The sequence below is a fragment of the Melanotaenia boesemani genome, chromosome 10 (assembly GCF_017639745.1).
Source record: "Melanotaenia boesemani isolate fMelBoe1 chromosome 10, fMelBoe1.pri, whole genome shotgun sequence".
In the NCBI taxonomy this organism is placed as follows: domain Eukaryota; kingdom Metazoa; phylum Chordata; class Actinopteri; order Atheriniformes; family Melanotaeniidae; genus Melanotaenia; species Melanotaenia boesemani.
The window spans coordinates 17,547,491-17,573,329 of record NC_055691.1 but is presented as its reverse complement, the minus strand read 5'-3'; the positions used below and the strand labels follow the sequence as shown (position 1 = coordinate 17,573,329).

General features: G+C 37.6%; 1 protein-coding gene across 10 annotated transcripts in view; it reads right to left on the bottom strand.

The window, feature by feature from the left end:
- ppip5k1b (diphosphoinositol pentakisphosphate kinase 1b) overlaps nt 1–17,906 on the bottom strand; it is a 49,596-nt gene extending 31,690 nt beyond the window's left edge. For 7 of the 10 annotated variants that reach the window (XR_006011862.1, XM_041997126.1, XM_041997118.1 and 4 more), the window contains exons 1-13: nt 17,678–17,906; nt 9,669–10,178; nt 8,653–8,848; nt 6,719–6,809; nt 6,061–6,146; nt 5,169–5,323; nt 4,164–4,265; nt 3,877–4,038; nt 3,305–3,426; nt 2,715–2,816; nt 2,350–2,436; nt 1,983–2,058; nt 1,487–1,596 (exon numbers count right to left, since the gene is read on the bottom strand). Coding sequence is in view for 9 of the 10 variants with exons in the window: in XM_041997126.1 (XP_041853060.1) it covers nt 1,487–1,596; nt 1,983–2,058; nt 2,350–2,436; nt 2,715–2,816; nt 3,305–3,426; nt 3,877–4,038; nt 4,164–4,265; nt 5,169–5,323; nt 6,061–6,146; nt 6,719–6,809; nt 8,653–8,848; nt 9,669–9,845 (1,466 nt within the window). In the remaining variant the exon portion in view is untranslated. Of the gene's footprint in view, nt 1–1,486; nt 1,597–1,982; nt 2,059–2,349; nt 2,437–2,714; nt 2,817–3,304; nt 3,427–3,876; nt 4,039–4,163; nt 4,266–5,168; nt 5,324–6,060; nt 6,147–6,718; nt 6,810–8,652; nt 8,849–9,187; nt 9,295–9,668; nt 10,179–17,677 lie in introns of those variants that run through there. The other 3 variants (XM_041997120.1, XM_041997119.1, XM_041997124.1) reach the window with 3 other exon arrangements.
- Nucleotides 17,907–25,839: the final 7,933 nt, after the last annotated feature.

The window sequence follows — 25,839 nt, the reverse complement described above, 5'->3', positions numbered from 1 at the left end:
ATTTTATTTGTAGAAAAATGGGCCCTGAATCAGAAGCTTTAAGTAGCTTCCTTTGGTAACTTTTTACTCTTCTGTTATATTTCATATTGATTATGTGTGCATGAATGAACTAAACTGAACTTATAAATCTTTTACAGAGTGATATTTGCAAACTCTGGCATGCACCAAAGAATGGTTTACAAGCCACTAAAATCTTTGGCTCACTCTCCGTTTTCATTTATGACTTGACAAAATCTCTGAATTACCTTTGATCAGTTTCATAATTTGAACAATTAAAACAATTAAAACTGTGCAAACATAAGGCTTTTTCTAGCAATGAAGAGCAGATTCACCGCATACGCTGTTTATAGTCTACAATAAGCTAGGCTAACCATCACTTCATATTAAAACGCAACTTACGAGGTGGATGTGACATCATATAAACACCAGCAATTTTAAAGGCTAATTTCCCTCCTTGGCCCAATATCTGTTTTTCCAGGGATAATGTGGCTCTTTTCCAGGTACATGAATTAGTCTTTTTCCATTAAGAAGGCCTGATTCCCACTGCTTCCTCCTTATCAAAATAAGCACAGGGACACCTTATCCCTGGAAAACAGAGGGACTGGGCCAAGTGGCAAGGCAGGAGGCAGGAACTGGGATTGAGTGCTGAGTCTGTACAGAGTACAGCACCAGCAAAACACTGAAATGAGTATAAATGCAGATAAGAGGAAGGAAGACATTAGGAGATTTAGAGTCTGGATATGCGAGGACAGCATGCACACAAAGAGACACAGCACACACTGATCTACACACACAGAAACACAGTAAAATCATCATTTGACTGTGTATTTGTCAAATGTTAATGGCTTAAAGATGAATGGATTTTAAAGAAAATTATTCAGCAAGTGTACAAAACATTAGGAATACCTTTCAAACTTAAAATGTCTTAGCTTATAACAACCACAACTAGTTAAGTTACTTTCTCCAGTTTTAAGTCCTTAAACTACCATTTTATTAGTTGAATCATTGAAAATACCAGTTTTTACTGAGATAGACCTGATTGATCTGTGCCAGGGAAAGGTTTCCAAGCTTCCAAATACTTTGTACACACAGCTCAGGTTGACTGTAAAAAAGGAGGGTGGTAAAACCTCATCCTTTAAAGTGAGAAGGGAGAGGGTGCGTACTGAGTGTCATTCAAGCTGGATTCCCTTTTGGAGAAAGAACAGGACAGATGGGTGGGCAGAAGAAAGAAAAAAAAAAAGGATAGAGGGGAAAGACAAGAAAAAACAAAGAGTTAAGGTCGAGACAAGAGAGAGAGAAAGGGAGCGTTTTCATGGTGAACATGTCTGGTTGTGAGTAAGAGAAAGATGACTGAACCCTGGTAAAGTGTTGAAAGATGAAACACAGATGCTGCAGACTGAATGATGATGGTGGGAAACATGGCGGGGTGGTGAATGATAGTGTGTGTTTTGGTGAGAGTCCATGTCTCATGTGAAGTGCTACTCACATTTCCAAGACGGTCTTGAGTTGCTCCAGTTTGGATTTCTTCTCTTCAATCTCACAGTCGTTGTGCTGGCCCAGTTCAACCAGCAGCAGGCGGGCGATATCTAACACTTCCTGGAAACACAGCAGCTTTTACGTTTAACTGCAGACTTGTCTTTGATTTTATCTACCCAAAGCCAACAAACACCCCTGACTGAACGTTATATACGTTCAAGGAACATTACAGAAGAACAAACACTGCTGATGAATATGTCAGCTTCAAAAATCTTTTGTGAATGTTGACAAGCAGAGTGCAGGATGAGTGGATTCAGACAGCTAAAACATTCAGACTATTAAAACCATTTTGCCATCCGTGATATTTATAAAACTTATAAAGGAATAGTTTTGTATCCTGTTAAGAGGATTTAATCATAATCTGGCAAAAAACTTAAAAAGAAAAACAAGTGGAAAAGCGTGAGTGTGGGAAGAGGAAGCGTGATGTATGATTCATTTTGACTCACCTGCAGCTGTTTTGGCTTTTTTAGCTTTAGCTTTCCTGTCTTGTATCCTTCATACTTCTCAAACAATTCAAAGAATCTGTTCAAGATAAACAAAGCAAAACAGCAGGTTTAACAGTCAGGGGTGTATCTTCAGAGTAAAAAGCATGAGAACATGTTATCGATGTAGTATTATCTGGACTGATTTCCATGTAATTATCTCACATTAAATACGAGTGAGTAGATACACTGACGTGTCTTTTAACTAATCTTTACTGTTTTCTCAGCCAGTGTTGTGCAGGATGACGGTAATGATGCTGGATATTAAAACTAGAAGTTGTACTGACACTAAGCAAGAAAGGGATCTTTAACTTTAATCATAGAGACTTACAGAGGATGTCGGACCTCCATTTTCATTTTTTGCTTTGGAGTTCGATCCCCATGCCGGATAATAGCAATAACACACCGCAGCTCCATCCTGAGAGAATTAATGAACGGACAGGACAATGTTTAAAAAAAAAAAAAAAAAAACAATGAAGAAAAACAATGTCTCAGAAAACCTGGTTAATTGTGAACTCTTTTAGAAAATATACATGTTTTTAGATAATAAACTTCACAAAGTCCAAATCAGACCAAATGAATAAATTATCTTGGTTTTACTAGCAAAACTTTTACTTTTATCCAACCAACAGCACTTTTTTTCAGGAGTTTTCCAGCTGACAGCCACTGAAGAATGCTTTGATTTTCAGTACGTACATGGTTCCTGAGGTTGTTGGGACGATGGGGATGTCTTCGGCCTCCATGGGGATGGACCAGGGGATATGAAACTGGGGGGCTAATTCCCTCATTACCATGTTCCTGGTGGGGCAGAGATCCGCGATAACATTGTTATAAAGTGCTTTGGAATCTGGTTCAAAGCTCCTTCTTCTGCAAGTCAGTTTTATTTAGACTTTGAGTGAATATTTACAGCAGTAAACTGAAAACCATCTCTGTTTTCTTGCTGCTTGCAGTGTCCTCCTTCCTATTTTGTGCCAAGAGGACATTTTGCAGAGTTTCTAAAAGAATTTTGGCAGCAGAACATGTTTCCATCACAGCTGGTAACATCTGTAAAATGACTGGGTCTTTACTCGTAAAGCTCCTGGCAGGAGAGGAACAAATTTAGGGATAAAACTAACAAGAAGAGCCTTAATGCCATCCAGAAATCTGGCTAAATTAAAACATGACAGCCTAATGTAAATATTCTTGCTTAAAAGTTTTGGGAGAAAAAGAAATAAAAAGGCTTTGTTGCTAGTTGCTTTGTTGTGGCTGTTTCTAATTGTAGAGTAGTCTAATATAACGTCACCTACCCCAGGATTTTGGCACAATCATCGTAATATTTCATTGAGTTTTTGACAAAGCTGAAGCCGTTCACGTCACAGACATAGGAATGGCCGTTGGCTCTGAGCAGGTCGAACCCACACACCGTTTGCTAAAAATCACAAACAAGAGGGTTCCAAGTAAATTTAGACAGATCATGACAATGCAGGTGGCTGTAGAGCTGAACAACAAAAGCTTTAAAACGCAACCACACCGACATCATACAAGAAACCTCTAGCAAAACACAGACACAAGATCTGGAGTAATGATGTGTGAGGAATTCCCTTTTTTCCTTTCTAAATCCATGACAGAGCGTGAAATTTCTGCAGGCAGAGTCACATGTTTGACAGCAGCTAAATAAAATCAGCTGATCTGTGTTTATGTCTTTATTAAGAAAAGGTTTCAATAGGATCACAAGCTTAAACTCAACAGTTTAATATGCACACACACAGCAAAAATGTTAAACCAAAAAGTTAAAAAGAAAAGAACCTCTTTTTGTTTAAGTCTCTCACATGATAATGCGTTACACCGACACGCGATGACTAATATGACTCCAGTTTACCTTGAAAGCCAGGCAGACCTTCCGGGCCACCAGTTTCTCCATGGCCGTCAGCATGACTGGGTAACGGATCTCCTTCCCTTCACTGTCTCTTTCTACCTTCCCATCCAGTGCAGGAGACTTTCTGGCCTCAGCATGGGCATAATCTGGGCCCACCGTGTAAACCTGATATTGAATTTTCACATTCACTTACTAGAAAACTGCAGGATTCCTCAGCATGAATCTTTTTATCCACAAATTTGTGCAATGAGATATAAAACTAATGAAAAACAAGTTAACTTCCACAGCACCTTCACATCAGTGCCATCAGTTGGCATGAACTCCTCGTAGATGTAGCCTCCAGTCTTTCGGACGCTGCTTTCTGGGGAGTACACACTGCTGCGACTTCCTATCTACAGTGAAGAGACAGAGTGTCAAAGACCAGTCGCACGACTGCAGTGAAGTTCCCAGTCAGTTTACTATAAATGATTAATGATGATTCAGAGCATATCCCTTAGTACCTGTCAGTGAACCTGTCAGTGAACCATCGCTCATCATTTGTTTTTAAACGTTGCATTAAGTAGGAAAAGAAATCAGCATAATATAAATCAAAATGTAATAACAGGTAATAAACATGCTAATAACAATATTAGCTGTGTGGAATATAATGTATTCTGTAGAGTATATATCAATTTGTACTATTATTACATCTAACAGAAAGTTTTCACACCTTTGCTTACTGATGAAATCTAGTGTTGCATTCAAAGTATCGCAAAAGTTGGGAGATCAATTCCCAGAAGAAAGATATTAGCTATAAATATCCTAAAAATTCTTTTTGTAATACTTCCTTACATGAAGCTCAGTCAAATAAAGGCCCAAACTTTATTTGGTAAGCAACCTTTCTGGTAACTCATAAGGTCTGCTAACTATGAGAGGAAGTCTAACTTGTGCTGGTGTAATCTTTGGAGTTCCCAGTTAAACCTGAATGCAGCATGATCTCCAGTAGAGATAATGCAGAACAGGATGGCTGCTGGAAATAATTACTTTTGAGCTAACTGCTCCATGTTTTGAGTGATATGAGTGTAAGAAAGGTTTTAGATGGATGGAAACATTGAAGTGGTATATGGAGGGAGTAATGTGGCTGTGATTCATGTGTCTACGCTCTGTGACATCTAACAGTGAGGAATATCCCAAATTCAACTCATGCAAACATCATAAACACAATTTAAAATAAAGTCAGTAGTTATATTGCTGCTGTACATGTAATCATAGCAAGTAAACACATCAGCCTGCCTTCCTCAGGAGGAGACAGTTACCTTTCTGAAGAGCCTCTGGCTGCCGCCTCCAGCAGATGTTGGGTAATAGATGTAGACGTTGTGGTCCTCTGCACAAACTGGTTTCTCCACAAAAGGTTTAGGGAATACCTCCCCATTCACCTCAACGTGGTCCTCCCCCTCCACCAAGTTACACTCTGCACAGGGTGAGACTTGAGTAATAAATTCAGATCAAAATGAACCTTTAAAAAGCCTGTGTAAAAACAACAAAGCCATTACAAGCTGTTACTATTAAGGCACATTTATGCTTGACGCAGACGGACGGATACGCAGATGCACGGACTATTTTGTCCGTCTCCTGCGTTGCGTGTGTAAGTTTGTCAGTTTACAGGGGGTTTGCGGATCCATCGCATGATGCAGCAAAAGGAGCAATGCCACCAGGGGGCAGTGTTGAGCAGTACAGCTGACATGAGACCAGCGAGAGAAACAAACCAGAGAAGAAAAAGAGGAACAGAAAGAAGACGTGGACAAGAACAACAACTGTAGAGACGTAGGAAACTTTTGAAGAAAGATTGTGGGAGTGTGTCGGGCGTGCTAGGCAGCTGCAAACAACTTTATAGCGGCGCATTACCACCACCAACCAGTGTCTGAAACTGACGACAGAAAGCAGATATGAACTCTAAACTCTGCTGCCTACTAGTAGATGAATCGACTTAACAACCATGGCAACGTGAAAGACGCATGGAAGTATGAAGGCAGGCGATGTATGACAACGCTTGAAACCGTGGTACCAATAAGCAAGGGAGCATAAATGGACCTTTAGTCTAAGAGTGAAAGAGTTGTCATGTGAGATAACGGCTGTTCTTCAATATTTAGCCTAAAACATGTTTTATGTTATTTATCTTTTAAACACATCTTTTAAATTCCTGCTCACCTTCAGGATTGTCAGGGTCTCGATTGAGCACAGCATAACGAGGTAGGTCGATGCCCTCTTCCTGGAGGATCCGATACACTTCTCTCCTGACACAGAAGCAAATATCATCAGTGATGCAGTCTAAGAGCCAACCTGTACTGAATCTATGAAATGCTAGTAACCAGTGTTCGTGTTACCATAACTGAGAAGTTATTAGAAAATAAAGCATATGAAAACAACAATTAACTCATTTTCTCCACATTTCCACTCACTCCTCAGAGTGTGATGGGAAAAATTTGCAAGCGCAAACAAGTTGGTAGAAGAACTTGACAGAAGACAACACAGTCACTGATGGTTTGCACTTTGCATGAGGATCTAGTTGGTTCAATTAAACCAATTTCTGACACTGATTCCCACCTCACCTGCTAATTGCTAAAAAAAAATGAGCTCCTAACTGAAATTAACTGACATGAAAACACTGTGAAAGCTTACACAGGAAAAAAAAAAAAAGAAAAAGGGTATGCATGTTGTAAAAACTTTGCAATGATGCAGATTCACTGTGTCAAAGTAGTTCACAAAGACATTAATTATGTGCATCCACCAGTGTACTGATAAGTGTTAACACTGATTTTGAAAACCTTTGTAAAGTTTTTCATTCGTTTGCTGGCTCAAACTGTACCTGTCCTGAATGAAATATTGCATGTTGAGATCATTGATGAGCAATGGATTCCTGAGCTTGGCGTATTCCACGGCTTTGTCAAGAGGAAAACCTGAAATAAGAAGGATATATTTCAAGATAATCACAGAAGAACCAACACGCTACTCAGTAATTAGCTGAAAATAAAACCTTTTCTTAAAACCAGCTATAACTTAATTACTGGCACAGTTATCATGAAGGTAAAGTACTAAACATACTCTGTAATCTCTTTATTGTTCTGCTTGTGAAGACAATGTTTTTGCTCTACATGTTTTAGGTAAATATCAGCTTTCCCTCTTTTCAGTTAAAAATAAACACACTGAACACGTTCCCACGTATTTGTGAGCAACACTCCAAATAAGTAAACTAATAATAGAATGGAAACCACACAAACACACACAGAGGAAGGAAAAATGACTCAAATACAGCATGACTCGTGTTTGTATAAAAAACACAATTTGGTTGGAAAATATGGAAAAGAAATACACAGCCTTTATTATTCTAGTTGTTCATTAAAACATATTCAAGTTGCATTGACGTAATCAATATAGGCTACAAATAAGCACAAAGTTGGCTTTGTTTGCATGGTATTCTCATTCAAAAGCGAAGAGGGGTTCAAATATTACAGCGCTTTACATATGTATGACCCTCCTTTTCAGTCTCTAATGTTTTTCCTTCATTGTTTCTTCTTTAGATAAGCATGTCTGGATTTGTTTTAAAGTGAGGCATTTGCATTGGCAGCAGGGAGTGAGAGGAGGTCTAAATGCAACTAAAACAGGCCATCCTGCCTGCAGCTTCGCAGGTAAAACAAATCCATCAGAGGGCCGAAACATCGGGATTCCCTGCTTTCCTCTACATGTAAGCAGGAGAATCTAAATAAACAATATAGATATTTAGAAAAAGGGAAAACGTTTTATTTTTATGTCAGTTGGGAGATGTTTGAATGTTTTCTACAATGACTTATGTGTTAGGGGTCTTATGTGTGTGCATTCTACCTGTTGTGGAATGCTTTGGACATGTGTTTTATTTTAAAGAGCTATATAAATTTAAATGGTTTGGTACAATGACGATAAAACTATTAGATTTAATTGAATTGGTGAGTTCAGCAACAATAGAGAGTGTCATGTGTTTCCACACAATACAACACTAATAGATGATTGGGTTTCTTTGGTAAAGAAAAAAACAAAACAAGCTAAATTATGAAAATTACATTAGGTTGACTTTATCATCATCATTATCACTATCCCACGACTTCACAAGCGCATCTTCACAAGGTTCACTACATCTCTTTTAAAGGGATCCTGAGTACTCCGACACTTCTGAAGAATGAAGACCTTAATTAATCCTACCGTTGAGCTCTTAATATGGAGCACATGTGTTCATGTTATTTATGACAGAGGGCATGTGCTGTTCATGAACATTTGCATCGTCTATAAATGCTTTTGTTAACCATAAATAGCCTGGGGAGTTGAATTCATCACAAGCCTTAAATGGATGCCTCTAATCCCACACTCTCTATTGACCATTATGACATTCCCATTAACTGGTACTGGTTTCTGTCAGCCTGACACAAATCTGGCAAGCTTTCTGAAATATGGTACGGCTTTTTTTGGGGGGACTCATGTTTGTCAGGACAGCACAGAATTTTTTTTACCACTTTAGTAGGAAAACACTTTTTCATTTCAACTGGACATAATTTGAATGTTTCTCCCACAGATATCAAAACAAGACTTTTAATTTAATGACAAGTTCAAACACTTGAGTCTCTACATAAAACAGGTATAAATGTACCTGCAAACTAATCCATGTGATGAATTTGGTTGAATTTCATGAAGTAAAAAATCCTCTAGAGTATTAAAGTATTAGACCACATGCACCCTTATGTGAAACGATGTCTTAACAATTGTAAATTTTACCTTTGGAATGGAAGGAGATGAGGCAGTCACAGAGGGGCCAGTTCTCCACAGGTTCCTCCAGGATCACCTCCTCGGGAAAGATAACTACATCGATGTAGTCAAACTTACAAAGTCGCTCCAAAATCTGAGTCATGGGCTTCGACTTTGACTTCTTTGTCATTGAACATATGCCCACAACAATCTGTCGCTCTGATGGCTGGTGGAGAGGACAGGAGTTGAGGAGAGGACATGTCAAGAGTCAAAAACAACCAACCAACCAAAATTGACTTTTCACATTTAACCTCAAAACAAAAGTCCTAATTCAGCTTTTAAACATTGTTTACAAATCCAGGAGAGTGAGTTTTGAGACTGGTTAATGGTTTCAATGATAAGAAGTCTGAGTCATTGTTGGTATAAAAAAATGAAATAAAATAAAAAAAAATCAATAAAAACATTTAATAAAATGTAGCTGTTTTAAAATACTGACTCTACTGAGGGCAGATCATTTTGATGTGTGTTAAAGTGTGACCTTTCCTCTGGCATAACTTTGAATTACCGTTCCTCTCTGATAAGGTGTGTTTTATCTGCTCTGCGAAGTCTCTTTGTGGGTAATGAGCTCTTTGGTTTCAGGGTCCCTCAAGCATTTCCAGTTAATTATCGGATCATTAGGTTAGGAGTAACTGCAGTCAAAACCTGAAAACGTAGCTGTTCTTATTTATGTGTTCTCACATATCAAAACTACAGGAAAGGCAAAACAGGTCCCTGGTCCTGTTTAAACTAGAGACGCACAATATTATCGGTACAGAATCGGTATCGGGGGGAGAATATCTGTAGCAGTTAATACTGTAGTCTAATGAGTTATATCTTATAACAATTTAATATTGTTGTCATCACTTGCTCTAATCAACATTATGATCAGCTAATAAAAATGTATCTATTATTCATACTTGTAATACCCAAACTGCAGTCCTTGCACAATATTCTACAAAAAAAGCTTTTATTCTGCTCTACAAACTCCATTTACACCTGCTACTTACCGACTCATCTTCATCACCCTCCATGTCCTCTTCGCGAAACATCTCCCTCTTCATACCCGCCTCCATCTGACCCATGTTCTGCTCATCATCTTCACAGCCAATCACAAAGCGAGGAACCTTTTGGGGACTCTGCCCCTGTTTTCCTACTGATCGTGGTGCCTTGGAGGGCTCGGACATCACAAACTACGGCGCAGCATGGCTGTTAGGGGAGGTTCCTCCCAGAAGGGGGTCAATAATGATGGTGGACGGGAGAAACCCAGTCAGATGGGTTACACAACGGCTGGGTGACACCTGAGATCTGGTGATGAAGCAAAAGGTCTTCTGGTCCTTCTGATCAGGCTGATGACAGCTTCAACACAGTACAGGCTGAGGTAGACAAAGAGCAGCGGACATCTTTGGAGGTAGAAAATAAGGAGAGTCGGAATCAGGATCCTGGTTGTAAAAGTTGTTTCAGCTGTTCTTAAACGTCTTAACTTAACATGTCAACATTTGCACACCATTTTGCTTGCCCTGGGGAGAAGGGGGAGGGGTGGGTGGAAGAAAAAGAAGAAAGAAACTAGCTGAGCAAACAATTCTTTGAAACAGAACAAACACAATCTGAAAAAGCACCGCACTAATACTTGCAAAATAAATGTCAAGGCTTTAAGGTCAGCAGCACAATGGAAACCTGAATCCTTCAGAAACTGGATCTGGGAACACTAGAAGACTGTCGACAAAATTTTGATTAAAAACTGAAATATTTAAATTACTTGTGATTAAGTGATAAATTATCTATTAATACAAAGTAAAATGGCGTTTACAGTAAAAACATTGCTTCGTAATGACACATTTTCAGAAATAAAATACAAGCAGGTTACGATTAACACTTAAATTATTTTCCGTTCTCTTTGTGTTTGAAGTTCTATTATTTAAAAATTAAATAAAAAACAATCTAATGTTTGCAAATAAGATCAAGTTGTAGCAGATTGTCAAAGAAAACAGATCATGATTATGTCATCCCACATTATTTGATTTGCACACGCATGACAAATGCAATAGAAACAATAAACATGATTCACATGATTAGCCATCACTCAATATCACTTCCTGCTGATAGTTTCATGCACAACAGCATAATTTTACTTGACATGAACCCAATGCAGATACCTTCACTTTCTATAATGTTCAAACTACTGTCTGTTACGTTTTGTTTTACACTTTTCTCTGGCTCTTTAAGTTCGTTTCCCTTGAATATCCCAAAACTGTTGTCACCCTTAACCCTCCTTAGTGTGCAATTCTCTTATAACAATTTAAGGTTGTAGTCATCACCAGCCTGTTTGCAAAGTACTGATGCAACACAAAAGGTTTTTAAGCAGTTTTTGAACTTTTGTTTTCTAGGACTTTATTTGCACTGTGTTCTAGGAAGTGGTATGCTGCCATATTTTTGATTTATGGATTACTATAGTTTAAAATAAAAGCCATACAAAAACAGCCCAGACACTTTATTAGGTCAGTCTTACTAGTGCCTGGCTGGTAGGGGTGTCCCGATCCGATATTAATATCGGAAATAGGTCCGATAACAGACTAAAGATCAGTATCGGATTATATCGGCCTGCAAAAAAAAATCTCCAATATAAGCCCTCCGATATAAGAAGTCCATTCCGCTCCAGTAATTCTATCCAGCAGCGCCTGGATCCAGCATGCAGAGCCCACGTGATCACAACAGTGTGTGTCAGCAAAGTAGCAAGGAGCAGGAGCAAGAGCGATATTTCTCCTTAAAGTCCGAAAAAGACGTTGCAGCCGAGTGCAACACTTATAATGCACAAGTTTCCAGAGGTGGAACAAAACCGGGGAGGTTTAATACGTACAACCTATCGCACATTTGAAGCAGCATCACACAAAACTGCATGAGGATTTTTGCAGGACCACTGAGGTAAAGAAACGGTCACTGTTTTTCCCACCCTCAGTTGTTCCCACCATACACTGATAGTATAAAATAACTAAGGTGACTTTGAATTGTTGTTTTGCACTTTAAAAATATAAATTTTTCTTTATATTTGATTTATTGAGGTTGTTTTTCAGGGTCCTTTAATTTATTATTTATTTATTTCATTCTCTTGTTGTATAGTCTTATGTTTAAGATTCAAATTTATGCAACCCATGGTTAATAATAAATGGGTCAGTTTTTCTCATACCTACTGTTGCTGACTATTCTTTGAGTAATGCCTTTTCTCACATTCCACACTACAAAATATGTAAAAGTATATATGATTGCTGCTGATATCATATCAGACTGATATCCGTATCGGCCAATAAAAATGGCTGCAAGACCTCCACCAAGCCTTTGTAATGTTTTTTGCCAATGATTGTGGGATTTTTTCAAGTTAGAAGCTCTAATTGCAAAATTATCCCTATCTCCCTATACTAAATAATTCTTAAAAAAATTTTTTTTTAAATAACTGAATGAATAAATATGAGATAAAAAAAAAATAAATGAGAAAATAAATTAAAACAAATTTTTTAGGAGTGGCAAGGGTTGCTGTAGGGGCACCCTCTAATATAATGGTTGAGGAAACACCGGTTTTATTAAATGTTTGAGTCCCTGGTTCAAACTAAAAAGTTTGTTGAAAGAGAAAAGTCACAATGAATTTAAATTTATCAGAGATTATTTAAATCCTAGTAGTGTCTTTTTATGCATGATAATGTTGAATGCATCATTGAATTGACCCCTTGAATTGAAAAATCCAAACTAAAATAGCTAAAATTCAGTAAATAACTGCAGTCTATAACTGGTAAGTGTTGCTGCTTATTTGTTATGTGATCTGCTTCCAAACAATCAACAATCTAGACTAAAGTGTCACTTCTTTCTCTGAGCACGAGCCAAAGAGAAATGCAGCCAAACAAGAAAAGTAATGTGCTGTATGCAACTGGATGCCTACAAACGCAACACACAATCAGATTAAACTCATGTGTCTCTCATCAGTGTAAAGTAATCCACCAAACATCCACACCAAACAGCTGACTGAAGGGAAACACCTCTAAAACAGACAGGGGGGAAGCAAAGAGTCTTATTTAAAGTCACCTCCACTCACGTACAGTGCAGATCATATTCATGGGTTCATTACACTGCTTAAAAAGCCAGCACTACCTCCCTGTGTCCTGGATTTTCTACCCGGACATACCTTAGCTAAGTCTGACGTGCCACCCTTCCTAACCTTGGTACCCAGAAATAACAGTGTCCTCTCCTGCAAGACAAGCGCCAGGGGGGTGGAGCCGAGTCCAGAGTGTTGGGTGCCAGCTACGCTACCCAAAGATAACTCGTCACTACTAACCCCTGAGGCGATGACAGGCTGCATTAAACCGAACAGAGATTCTTCTTTCAGGGCCCGGGTCGAAGAACACTAACAGAGATAAACTCGCAACTCGTATATAAATACCTATTACTGATGTGAGAACTGAGCTGCTGTTTACTCAGACGTAACAACAGGAACATGAGCCTTAACGTGCTACCGGCACTGGAAAGTTAGACAACCACTTCATGACAAGGAAAACACAGAAACACCTGTAGGTCACCACTTCACACCAGCTGCAACGCTGCTTATACGTATCAGGTTATTTGCTTTATTAAAACAAACTACAAATAGGGTGGGAGTGACTACTGAGTGAGAGAAGCTGTAATGGGCTGAAGGTGGGGTGGAGTCAACTTCTATTTGCACATGGCTCATCATTGCTGTTACAAGATCAAGATATAATGTAAAACAAATCAGCGTAGTTCAGTGGCAGCCCTTAAACATTTAATACAGCCTTCAAGCATGACATGAAATGTATGCAGTACTGGATATTTTAATCATTCAAACCGGGTTACTTATTGCGGCTTGGTAATGTAGACCAGTGGTTCTCAAACTGGGGGTCATGAGATAATTTCAGGGGGCCGCCAGATAATAGTAAAAATATATAGCTTACATTTCTCAAATAAATTTGGGATTTTTACCAGGCTGTCTAAATTAAACCTTTAATGAAGAGATACATCTTTGAAAATAGCACCTTAATGTTTTAACACATTAACACATAACCAACAAAGTTAGCACACATTCCATATTAAAAATTTGAGTTTGACATAATCGCCGTGAAAGAAGCTGATTTTGGGCATTTAGGTGCCTTGTCACAGCGGTGAATCACCAAAAACCACTTATAAGGATGATGCAGGATGACCCATTTGATACAGCACACAATCACTAAGTAGTCTCGTGAGGGTTGCAAATACCAACATATGTTTTCTTGGGGGTCATGGCTCAAAAAGTTTGAGAATTTAGACAGTACCCGTTACAGCTAAAGCAACAAATAACTAAAAGAATAGAAGCACAAATGTTATTCAATACATCCAAACACAGACGAGCATGCGGTCCTACACAAACAAACCTTTGGGTCAACTGTGTCAAAACTTTCCCTACATGTACATCTATTAGAAGTACATTGCAGGGATTACAATGATACTCCTGCAAAGTTTTCTTCTTCTGTAGCTCATGTTCGTTTGTATGGGATGTTTTTCTTCTGGAAGGAGACTGATCCAGAAGAAATGCACAGTTAAAGCACCAAGTACAAATATTTAGACTGCAAAGGGACTTGGTGGACCCTTGTGAAGTAGTGAGGTTTGCAGTCAAGCAGACGCAGAACCAGTGAATTGTCTTTAAGAGCTACTTTAATAATGCACAGGTGAAACAAAAAAAATTAGAATATTGCACAAAACTTAATTTATTTCAGTAATCCAACTTAAACAGGTAAACTAGTGTATTATATAGACTCATATGCAAAGTGACATATTTCAAGCATTTATTTGTTATAGTTTTGATGATTATGGTATTATGATGATAATGAATATATATTATTGTTCCACCTTTTTCTTCCACACTTTTCCCATCCATTCAATTTTTTATTGATGTGCTTTGATGCAGCACCTTGAGAGCTTCCAACTTCTTTTGCAATTACCTTTTGAGGCTTTTCCTCCTTGTGGAGGGTGTCAATGATGGTTTTCTAACAACTGTCAGGTCAGCAACCTTCCCCATGATTGTCAGTTCTACTGAAACAGACTGAGAGATCATTTAAATGTTCAGGAGTCCTTTGCAGGTGTTTTGGATCAATTAGCTGATTAGAATGAGGCACTTAGAGGCTCCAACATTGAACCTTTTCACATTATTCTAATTTTCTGAGATTTAGATTTGTGGGTTTTTATAAGCTGTAAGCCATAATCATCAAAATTACAACAACGCTCGAAGTATCTCACTTTGCATATAATGAGTCTTTATAATAAAGTATTTACCTTTTTTAAGTTGAATTACTGAAATAAATGAAGCTTTTTTCAATATTCTAAGTTTTTTAAATTTCACCTGTATTTAAGATCAAGAGAATAAATAAATAGACCTAATTACCTTAAATTACAACCCTCTGAACAGATATATTACTACCAATGAATGAAAGTAACCCTTGCATCAAACTTCACACATCACTGACTGAAGTCATTCTTAATGCAGCCTGGAAATTTTCCAAAATTGTTCTGGAGGGGCTGCATGTGAGAACATAAATGTCCAGCTCCACAGCATGTTCTCTGGACTTCTTGATGAGATCACCTGGCCAATGATTCAGTAAAAAAGATACAGAAAATGTGTGAATATAGCAAGTAATCCTCCTGAGCATTTCTGTGCAGTGCAATGCAGGTAACAGTTGCTGCTTTACACCCTTTTCTTCTGGCCACAAATTTGGGGCTGCAAATTGATGATGACCTTAAATTTGAGAGAACATATCACGCCTGCTCTGGCTGCCCTTCAATGGCTTCCTGTTTGCTACAGAATTGATTTTAAAATACTTTTATTTGTTTAAAAATGTCTTAACGGCCTTGCCCCAGCCTATCTCTCAGATTTGCTTTATTCTTACTCTCCCTCACAGGCTCCGAGGTCAGCTGATCAGCTGCTTTTGATTTTTCCAAGGACGAGATTAAAACTTAGAGGGTTTTCAGTGGAGGCACCAAAACTATGGAACAAGTTATCTACATGTTAGGCAGACTCCTTCACTGTCTTCTTTTATATCACTTTGTACCAATGCTTTATGTCTGTCATATATTCATTACGTACAGCACAATCGTTGTTTTTAAAAGTGCTTTCTAAATAAATTTAGATTTTTTTTTATAACTACTCAAATATTCATGCTAATAATATTACACAGCTGGACAGCAGTTATGGAAACAGTGATCAACTAAGGTCATTAGCCTTATCAGAAACTGAGGAGAAAGTCCACATTGATTTTCTCTACACCCTCTCCAGTGTGAAACTGTTCTGGAAAGGAAGGATGAGAAATGAGGGTTTTTAGTCTGATACTATGACTAACTGCGTACCCCTGGTATGCTTATTTACGGAATAGCTTCACTATTAAATCCAAGCAAATTATTCTAAATGCCATATGTATTTATTTTTTACCTCCCTCTTTGAAAACTCAACAATCCTGTCACAGAAACCTGTACTGCTTTAGAATAAAGTTTAACATGAAAGCTGCTGCTATTTCTGTCCATTACTGGCCAGCATAAACTGTGCTCAGAGCTTAGTGAAGATGTTGTAACATCTTGACACCAGTGAGCTGCACTGAAGTCATAAATTACTTAATGGTTTCTTTAAGCGATGGCACAAACAAAAGAAGGAGGAGAACCTGGACAGAAAAATCAGATTCATCCCAGGCTACCGTCTGCCAGGCAGATTGTTTCCCTTGTAAAATAAAACCCTCTATAACTCATGAATAAATTAGGAGGCTGATTAACAACATCCCCAGCTGTCACCTGGAGTTCCTCACCAGGGAGGACACAACTCCACAATCACAAGTTTAGTAAGGAGCTTTTAACCTTTGAGAATATCTGCCACAGGTCATTTATGACAGGGAGGAGCTGGTCATTAGCTCCAACTCTCTATCTACTCTTACCTGATAACATATTAACAGAAAAGCATGGCAACACCCTGTGCACAGATTTATCTGCTAGTCATAGATCTAGATATATCTTGTGGATTAGTCCAAAGTTGAGGACATTTCTAAGTTAGAAGAAGTACTCGTTTCTATTTAAAAAAAATAAAAAATGTTAATAATTACAGTATATGCAGTTGAGGAGCAGGCGATGATCATCCCTGAAAATATTACTGCAGAGAAAAATAAAATGGACTACAAGGAAAATAGCAGCTCCTGTAAGCTTTGAGTAACTGAGAAATAAGTTTCTCGTGCAAATACAAATGACCATCATTTCTGAAGGCAGGGTCCTTAAAAGAGTCCCATCATTTAATACAAGTAGAGACAAAGCAACAGAAGACAAACAGAAAAAACTAGAATCTAATGATGACAACTACATGATCAAAACACGGTAACAGTAAATAAATAAAAGGCAGCATCCCATACAGCATGCCATAACATAATCATAACAAACACAGATTCAGATGGAAAATATTTAATGCGAACTGATAAGTAATTGTAAAGAAACCTAAAAAGAAACCCCGACGTCAAACTTTATCAGATGTCCAGGTTTCTGCTTTAGTTTGTTTCTTAGTTTAGAAACGTAAATATAAGGATGAATTACTTAAATTCCCAGAAGCTTTACACATAATAAATAAACGTTTTCTGGGTTTATTGTTCAGTATTTCCCAGCCTATAATGCGGAAAGTGGCCAGATTAGCTTTGACGCATCAAAGTGTTCACTGTTCTGGCAATGAATCCTGCATACCTGGACTAAATAACAGGTGTTCAACTTTCTGTTTCAAACCACAACTTGCCACCAAATACAATGAATGGACTTCCTACATTCGCGTTGTAAATCAGTGAGTGGGCCCACTCACTAACACAACTAGCTGCACAAATAGCTGGACTTAAAGTAGAAAACATAATGAGGGTGATCTGCCTGTGTCCATATCCACTTACACAACAGCAAAATCCCACTTTCCTGAATAACATGAGCCACAAGCCGTGCTGCAAGAGCACAGAAATGTCTTTAAATCAACTACACTTACCAGCGGAAAACAGCCTGAAGTCCGTTCGCTGTTCACTTCCTTGTTGCCACAGACTGTGTGTTGTGACGGGTAAAGACTGCTGCCTCAGTTTAGTTTCTTTCTTTCTTTTCTTACTTTAACAAACAGTGAAGTTGTGGACTACACCTTAAAGTTCACGTCCGGTCATCACTAGTGTGCTCAACTGCTGCTGCCGCCGCTCGCTGGTTTCCTTCCTTTTTTTTCTTTCTTTCTTTTTGTTTTTTTTTCTTCAGCTTGTTCACGTAAAAGTTGTTTTCGAAAGCCGCGTCGTTACCGCCATCTAGCGGCCAAATGTTGAAATTACAACTATGCGCTTCAGAGAAATGACAGGATGCTGGCGAAACAGATGATTGACAAATATGTTGAAATGAGTGTAAATGCAAACACTGTACATACTGTACACATACGTGATAAAAATGTACAATATTATCCAAAAACCATGATATCCATTTAAAAATTACTAGTCACATTCAGCATCATTATTGATGTCAATGAGTGATGTCATCAGTGCTGAAATTTGCACTGAAGGAAATGGACTTAGTAAAGCAATAACAAACAAACAAATAAGAATATATACCAACTGACAAAAAAGAAAAAAAAATTACACTTATCATAATGAATCAGCAAAACTTGTTTAATTAGTTGGTCCTACAAGTTGTTTCTTTTGGTTTAAATTTTTTTGTTTGTTTGTTTGTTTGTTTTAGTATTATTATTCAATTTAATATTTAATTGTATTTTATTTTATTCCAGTTATCTTTTTGTTTGCTTTTTTACTGCAATTATTGTAGTTTTTATAATTGTAAATAGAGTCACTGAAGGGTTAAAAGATACAACCTGAAAATTATTAATTTCCGCTTAATCACCTTCATCGCAATTGTCATATTAAATTATCTGCAACTCTAAAACCTACTGCAATTCATCAAATGAGAAATGTTGTTTGTTTGTCTTGTTTTTTTGTTTTTCAAGTTTGAGTCAAACTATACATTTTAAACTGGTCTTTCAAAAAAGCTGTGTAATTACAAAGCACCGTCTCTTCACTACTGCAGTTGTGAACCTGTGATATTTTACTATTATGATATCCAGAATGAGGTTTGGCATTACTTTACTAAAATAAAATGTAAGGCATGAGTTGCTCCAAAACCTGTATACATTATACAGCGTTATTGGTGCTTCCACTTATGCATAAAAAACAAACTGAATGGTCCTTTTACTTTTTCCTGAAGAAATGTTAAACTTTGATTTGTCAGAAAACTTGAAACTTCTGACTTTGGCCACTTTATCTTTAAGCTTGGGCCGAGAAAACATGACATGACAGGATTTTAGTCAAGCATGCATTAATCATGGACTCAGAGCAGCATCTTCATTAAAAGTGAGAATCACCTACAGTGCAGGAAGCAACACTGCTACGAATCATTCATCTACACAGCAATCAGGCTTTTCAATAACAGCCTAATCTAAGGACTGTTATTATAAATCACTTGTTTTTGTCTGGTTTGCTCTGTTATCTTAAATATTTTATCCCATTGCATCTTGTTTCCTCTTAAACACCCACACACTAATGTGTGTTATGCATTCACAGGTCATGTCTGTAATATAAGCCATTTTATATTTGCATATAAGTGTACTTTTGCAGACTGACATCAGTGTATTTTTAAATCATTTTTAAATAGATTTTTTTATGTATATTTGTTAGAAGTATTTTAATTCTGTGTTTCATTTAATTAGCATTATTCTTGGCAGATTGCTTCTGCAATGTGTCAATGTCTCCTGTTGGGATTAAAATATATATATGTAAAAAGCCTCAGATGATTTAAATGCTTTCATTTTTCTTGTCTGGCACATTAATCAGCTTCAGCTCTCCTGAAGAAAATTTATGGTAATTTACTGCCAAGAAGACTAAAACTCAGCTGATGTCTCCATTACAGAGACATTTAATGCTTTAATTATTGATGATTAATTGATCATTCAGTGGCCACCAGATCAATAGAAAGAAAGGCTTAAGTGAAATGGGGATAGAGAGTTAAGATGTGTGGATGCTTTTCTGAATCAGTCACTGAGCCCTTGTTTTAACACAAAATCAGAAAAAAATCAGTCCAGGCAACTGCACGGCAGCAAAAGCAGCTTTTATTTCAGTACCTCCCTTAAACAAATAAAGTGGGACTGTGATAGAATGTCCACTGAAAATAATAAAAGTGGGATTTATTTCATTGTCATATATATTTATTAAAGTATTCTCATATCGAGTTTAATACTGTTTGCCACATAGCTGTGTTTTTATTATCTCCCTGACTGCTGTGATAAATAGTCGTCTTTGTCCTTTACTACACTAACGATATGATGGGAAAAAAATGGTGCTAAAGTTTATTATTCTTAAAGGCAGAAACGATGTCTGCTCTGTTAAGGAAATCTCAGGCAGAAAGTGAGCAGAGGCAGAAAGGCAACACAGCAAGCTGCTAAATGAACCCGTTCACCTCATTAGTGGCTGTGCTCAATCTTCATCCATGGAAACTAGAGCTGGAAAAAATTTTCCCCTTTCTTTCTTTTCTAGCTATTTATTTGGGTACGGAGCAAATTTAGTCAGAGTGCACATTAACTACCACCTTTCTGTATGTGCCTGTTTGACTGAGTCACCTCATGAGCCAAAGTCATCCTCAGATGGAGAAGGGCTTGGTTTTTCATCAGGTTTTTAAAATTCAGAGGGAGCATCAGTGATATGACCCATCAGTGAAGACAGAGCTCTTCACAGAGTATTTGAACACTTTTTTTATTTAAAGAGCATTACATAATTTCAAGGTTTAAAATTAGTCTTTGGATGCTCGCTCTGTGGTGAGAGGGAAGATGACAGAAGTAGGGAGAGGTGGTTAATGGTCTTTAGTGAACACTGCTTCCTTGTGTTCCTGCACAAACTGCCTTCTCTTGCCCTGCGGCTTGATGAGCCAGAGACGCTTCACATTCTCTTGACAGGTTGCCAGACTGAAACCAGCAACACCAGGCTGACTGTTAGGAACCAGAGTCAGTTAGACACAGGGAATGACTTGGAGTCAAGCAAAGAGAACAGTAGTATCATGGATTTTTACAGTATCTGGGGCTTGCTTCAAACCTCAGCTCACTGCGTCTGATTCCTAAGGCAGCAGCACCGGATAAGTTAATTATCTATTTAATTTAGAAATTTTTTTCTTTTTTTTTTTTTTCAACTCATTTCTGTTACTTTTCTATTACATTTTGCAACTGCGGCCCCACCTATTGATGTGGAAAATGTACATCATGCGATGTTGCATGCTAGGACAGGAGCCCCATCTGCGTTTCTAAATATTGTTGCATGGTTGGATTTGGATAGTAGATAAAGAAAAGGAACGTGATGGGAGAAAAAAAAAAGAAAGAAAGAAGATCATCCCTACAAGGGATAACTGAATTACACTGCTGAATCTGCTAATTAACAACCCAGGGTAAATAATAAACCCAGATTTGTCATCCAAATTAACCAGAAAAAGAATCACCTATTTTTGCAAAATAATGATTTTCAGCCACTTTCAGGAGCAACAGGAACAAAACGTTGCTGCAGATTTGTCGGTTGCACATCCATGATGAGAATCTCCCTTTCCACCACATCCCAAATGTACGGTGGCCAGGAAGTGCAAAACAATATTACATAAAGTGAAACACTTTTACATTTTCGTGATGCACATTTACATCATAGAAACATGTTTACATTTATAAAACAGAAGTACAATGCAGATATCAGAATAAAAAAAAGTGCAAAGGTGCTCCTTTGAATTGAGAGATAACTTATTGTCACGTTTAAGGAACCAGTTGGAGATGATTTTATGTTTGTGACATGATGCATTATCCTGCTGGAAGTAGCCATCAGAAGATGCTACACTGTGGTCATACAGGGATGAACATGGACAGCAACAATACTCAGATATGTTGTGGTGTTTACAGTTTTTCAAAATGGTTCACACATTAAAATAATAATGTTCAAACAATTAACAAATCTTTACACGCAAGAAGTTACACAACAATAAGCACAGACCCAGCATCACAAAGTTTCACACGGTGATTTGACGGTGAATAGAATAGAATAGAATAGAATAGAATTGATTTGCAAAACTCTACACGCATTTCACACCATAGACATAGATAAGGATTGTAAGGCTACTTCCTTCTATATTACAGAGCCCTGGCTTGTCAGTGATCACACTAATAAATTGGATGACCACATCCACCAGGTGTGGAGACACACGTGTGCTTACTGAAAACACAGCAATCAGGTAGGTATAATGGCTATAAAAGCCAGCAGGTGAGTTCTGTGCAGGAGTGGATTCGTCACACAAGGCGATTCTTCCAACGACGCCTTGCCAATGAAGACATCGCCTGTGATGTAGATGAAATACGATGGTCTGATCCAGTGAGACTGAGGAATCATGTTTAGAGTTACAGAGTTGTTGTTGTTGGTTTTTGTCAGAGTTACTGTGTATGTACTTCATACAGTAATTTTTATTTATCTTCAGTTACTGTAAGAAAACTATTTTGTTCTGATTTTCCTTGTTGAAAAACATGTTACTGTAACTAAGTTTATGGTAAGAAATAAATATTTTCAGTCGGCAGCATCAATGTTGTGCAGTGCTGAGTAAGTTTATAGTATTTCTGTACTTTTCTTGTATATCTCAACGTAATCATGAAGAAGGTATTGGTTTGTCAATGTATTTGTCTTCTAAATTCTCACAACCATACTCTCAAACAATATTTCTGAATAGAATCCCTCACTCTAGTTCCTAAAAAAAGAGTTTTTACAAATGTGTTTTGAATTTTACGTGGTAGCGGGTAAAAGATTGAAACAGTGGACGATCATTGACATCATTGATTTTTATCAGGCTGATATTTTGCAAACAAATTTGGGGTGTTCAGCAAATTGGTTTTGGTCTTTAGTTAACTGTCTGAGCTTTTTAGAAAAAAGAAGGTCTGTTTTCAAAATTGAGTGTAAAAAAATGGAAAAAAAAACTGTAAATGATGCTCAGTTGGTACTAAGGGGCCCAGGAAAAACATCCCCAACATCATTACACCACTAGCAACCTGAACCACTGATGCAGGATGGATTCATGCTTTCACATTGTTTCCACCAAATTCTCACCCTGCCATCTGGATGCTGCAGCTGAAATGGAGACTCACACCAGAAAATATTTTTCCATTTGTTGTTGCTAATTTTTGGTGAGTCGGTGCAAATTGTTTCCTGTTATTAGCTGACAAGATTGGCACCCAGCGCGGTCTTCTGCTGTTGTAGCCTACCTGCTTCAGGGTTGGATGTGTTGTGCCTTCAGAGATGTTATTCTGCATACTTTGGTTGCAACTTGTGGTTATTTGGATTTACTGTTGCCTTTCTATCATCTCCAACCATTCTACTCTAACCCTAACAAGACATTCTGGTCCAGACAGCTGCTGGTTGGTGCTCGTCTGGCACCAACAACCATGCGATATTCAAAGTCATTTAAATCCCCTTTCTTCCTCATTCTGATGCTCACCTTAAACTTCAATAAGTTGTCTTGACCATGTCTACAGTGCATGTATGAGGCATGTACATACTATACATGTACATGTATAGTACATGTCTAAATGTATTTATTTGCCACTGTGTGTTCATGCTTAGCTATTTGTGTTAACAGATTTACAAAAAAAGGTGGCTTTTATTCTACATTTTTCCTCTACTGCAAAGGTAAACACACTTAAATACAACAAGCTGAACATTCTGTCAACAGAATAAAAATTTACACAGACTTGGCCAGAACCTGCTCAGCATGGCCTACCATGCTAACAGGTAGCTTAGCAGCTAACAGTCAGAGTTGTTTAATGCAAAACAAAGTTTCACTGGCCCCGATGTTAAAACAAACCTTCCTACTCACCAACAGAACCTCAAATTCACAATAACGAACTACAGTACATCCATGTCAAACTCTTTAATGGAGGAGCGCTAGAACGCCTTCAACACCGTTCAAATCGCCATCACAGGAAGAGACCTGAAACTATTCACTGTCCTTATGCCTCGTGTGACGTCTAAATCAATCACTGCACAATTTTCTTCTCAAATGCCAAATCTTAAATCTAAGATCCAGTAAATGTTCTGGTGCAGATGCAAGATAAAGGCGTTCCATCACACTTTAATGGAAGTAAAGAGGTGTGTTCATGACTAAAACTTTGAAGTTTGAGGCCATTTAACTTAAAATAATTCACACATGCACCTTTATGTACAAATTAGTAGACTATATATAGTATTTTATAGAAATAATATCAAACTTACTAATTTAAGCATATTATAATTAAATTGTTCTGGTCTATAAGTATCACTGCTTCGTGTTTTCAACATTTTCCTCTAACACATCTAATTCAGAATAATGGACCTCTTCATCAAGTTCTTTACAAGCAGGTGTGTTATATTGTGTAAACATGTGTTTCTTCTATCAAGGGCTACGGTCCAATTTTAATTTCCTATGCAAATTACTAGTATGTATGTCTTTCTATTTTGCCTCTGACAGATATTCTTTTAAATTCATTATTGTTCTGAGCCCTCAGTGTGCATGTTGCCTCAAAAGCAACATCTAATTGTATCCATGGTTTCCTTTTAAATTGAATACTCAATGTCCATCACGAAGAATTAGAGAGCATTAAAATCAACTTCTGCTCAGATATTTTGTCCAGATTTGTCACCAGAGATATCAGTGAGTCTTATAAAGACACACATGCATGCACTTAGTGAGCAAAGCTTTGCTGCTATAAAGCAGCCATTCACTTCTTTGGAAAGGTTGTAAAAAACTTTGCCCTCCTACTTAATAGGCTGCAAGAGACTGTGTCAACACACATACACACACATGCATGCACAAACACTAACCCCTGCTGGCAGATGTAAAGCCAGAAATGATTGAAAGAGGTCCTTATGACCAGCAGCAGTCTTCATTTTTAAATCAGAAGTTTTCTTTTAACGACAATCCTGGGTTCACAGACAGAAAATCTCTCTGTCACAATATATTTATATACATATAAGTGGTGACTCAAAGATTGTGGGACTATCTGTAAATTTAAAGTCACTTCATGGGTAGAAAGCCTGTCTTGAGATAGGGTTAGTGACATCTTCTGGCATTTGACATACATAGCAGGATTCATTTAGAGGAGACTCAAAATGGAAATCGTATATAAATAAAAACATCAGAAAAACAATTCAATGATTCCATTGTTGTCAAGATGAAACTATGACTCTGCTTTGAATAAATCTCTGTCTGCGCTCATATGTCATTTCCTAGGTTTAAATACTGAAAACTCGAACTCAGACAAAGAGTGAACTCAAAGAAATTTTCTGTCAGTAATTTTAAACAAACATCATCTTGCAAAGTTTAGTTTAAGTCTTAATTACCCCTGCATTCTCTCTCTCTCTCTCTCTCTCTCTCTATATATATATATATATATATATATTCTATCTTTACCTGGCAGTCTTAGAGCCTTTTTTTCTCTCTAACTGCTGATTTACAGTCATGTGAAACATCCTGCAAATCAAGTGTTACTGTGTAAACTGGAGATACAGGCTCTGTGATATACAGGCTACTGGCCGCTGACTTTAAAAAGAAATATATTTCAATATAGGATATTTGCGTTTGTAAATTAGGTGGTTGTTTATAATTAAAGTTGTGTGTATTTGTCTGTGCATTTATAGGCAGCTAAAGACTGCCTTAATCTATTACAGTGGTGTATTTATACTTCCTGAGTCATAGTATCTAAATTTGCAAGTGCAAAGTGTTCAGTGTTACTCTGTTTCCAGAGTTCCACGTGTAAAGGTGCTGTCTCCTTTTTTATTCTCTAAAAATTCAGTCAGATGTGATTTGAGAGAGAGTTTTCATCTCCAACATGCATGCTGGTAAAACTGTGATGCTATATTGTTTTTAGCTAAATGCTAACACATCTTAGCAGAGCACATTAGCTTGCTAACAGACACAGATGCTAAAGTTCAAGGAAATGCTGAAGTACTGGTTAAAACCAAACAACATAGGACAAATTAGATGGCCTGTTCAAAGAGGGCATTCACGACTGTCAATGTCCCCATTTGAAACTACAAACCCAGATAGCAGAGATATTTGGGGCTGATCCGGGCTACTTGTTGCAGC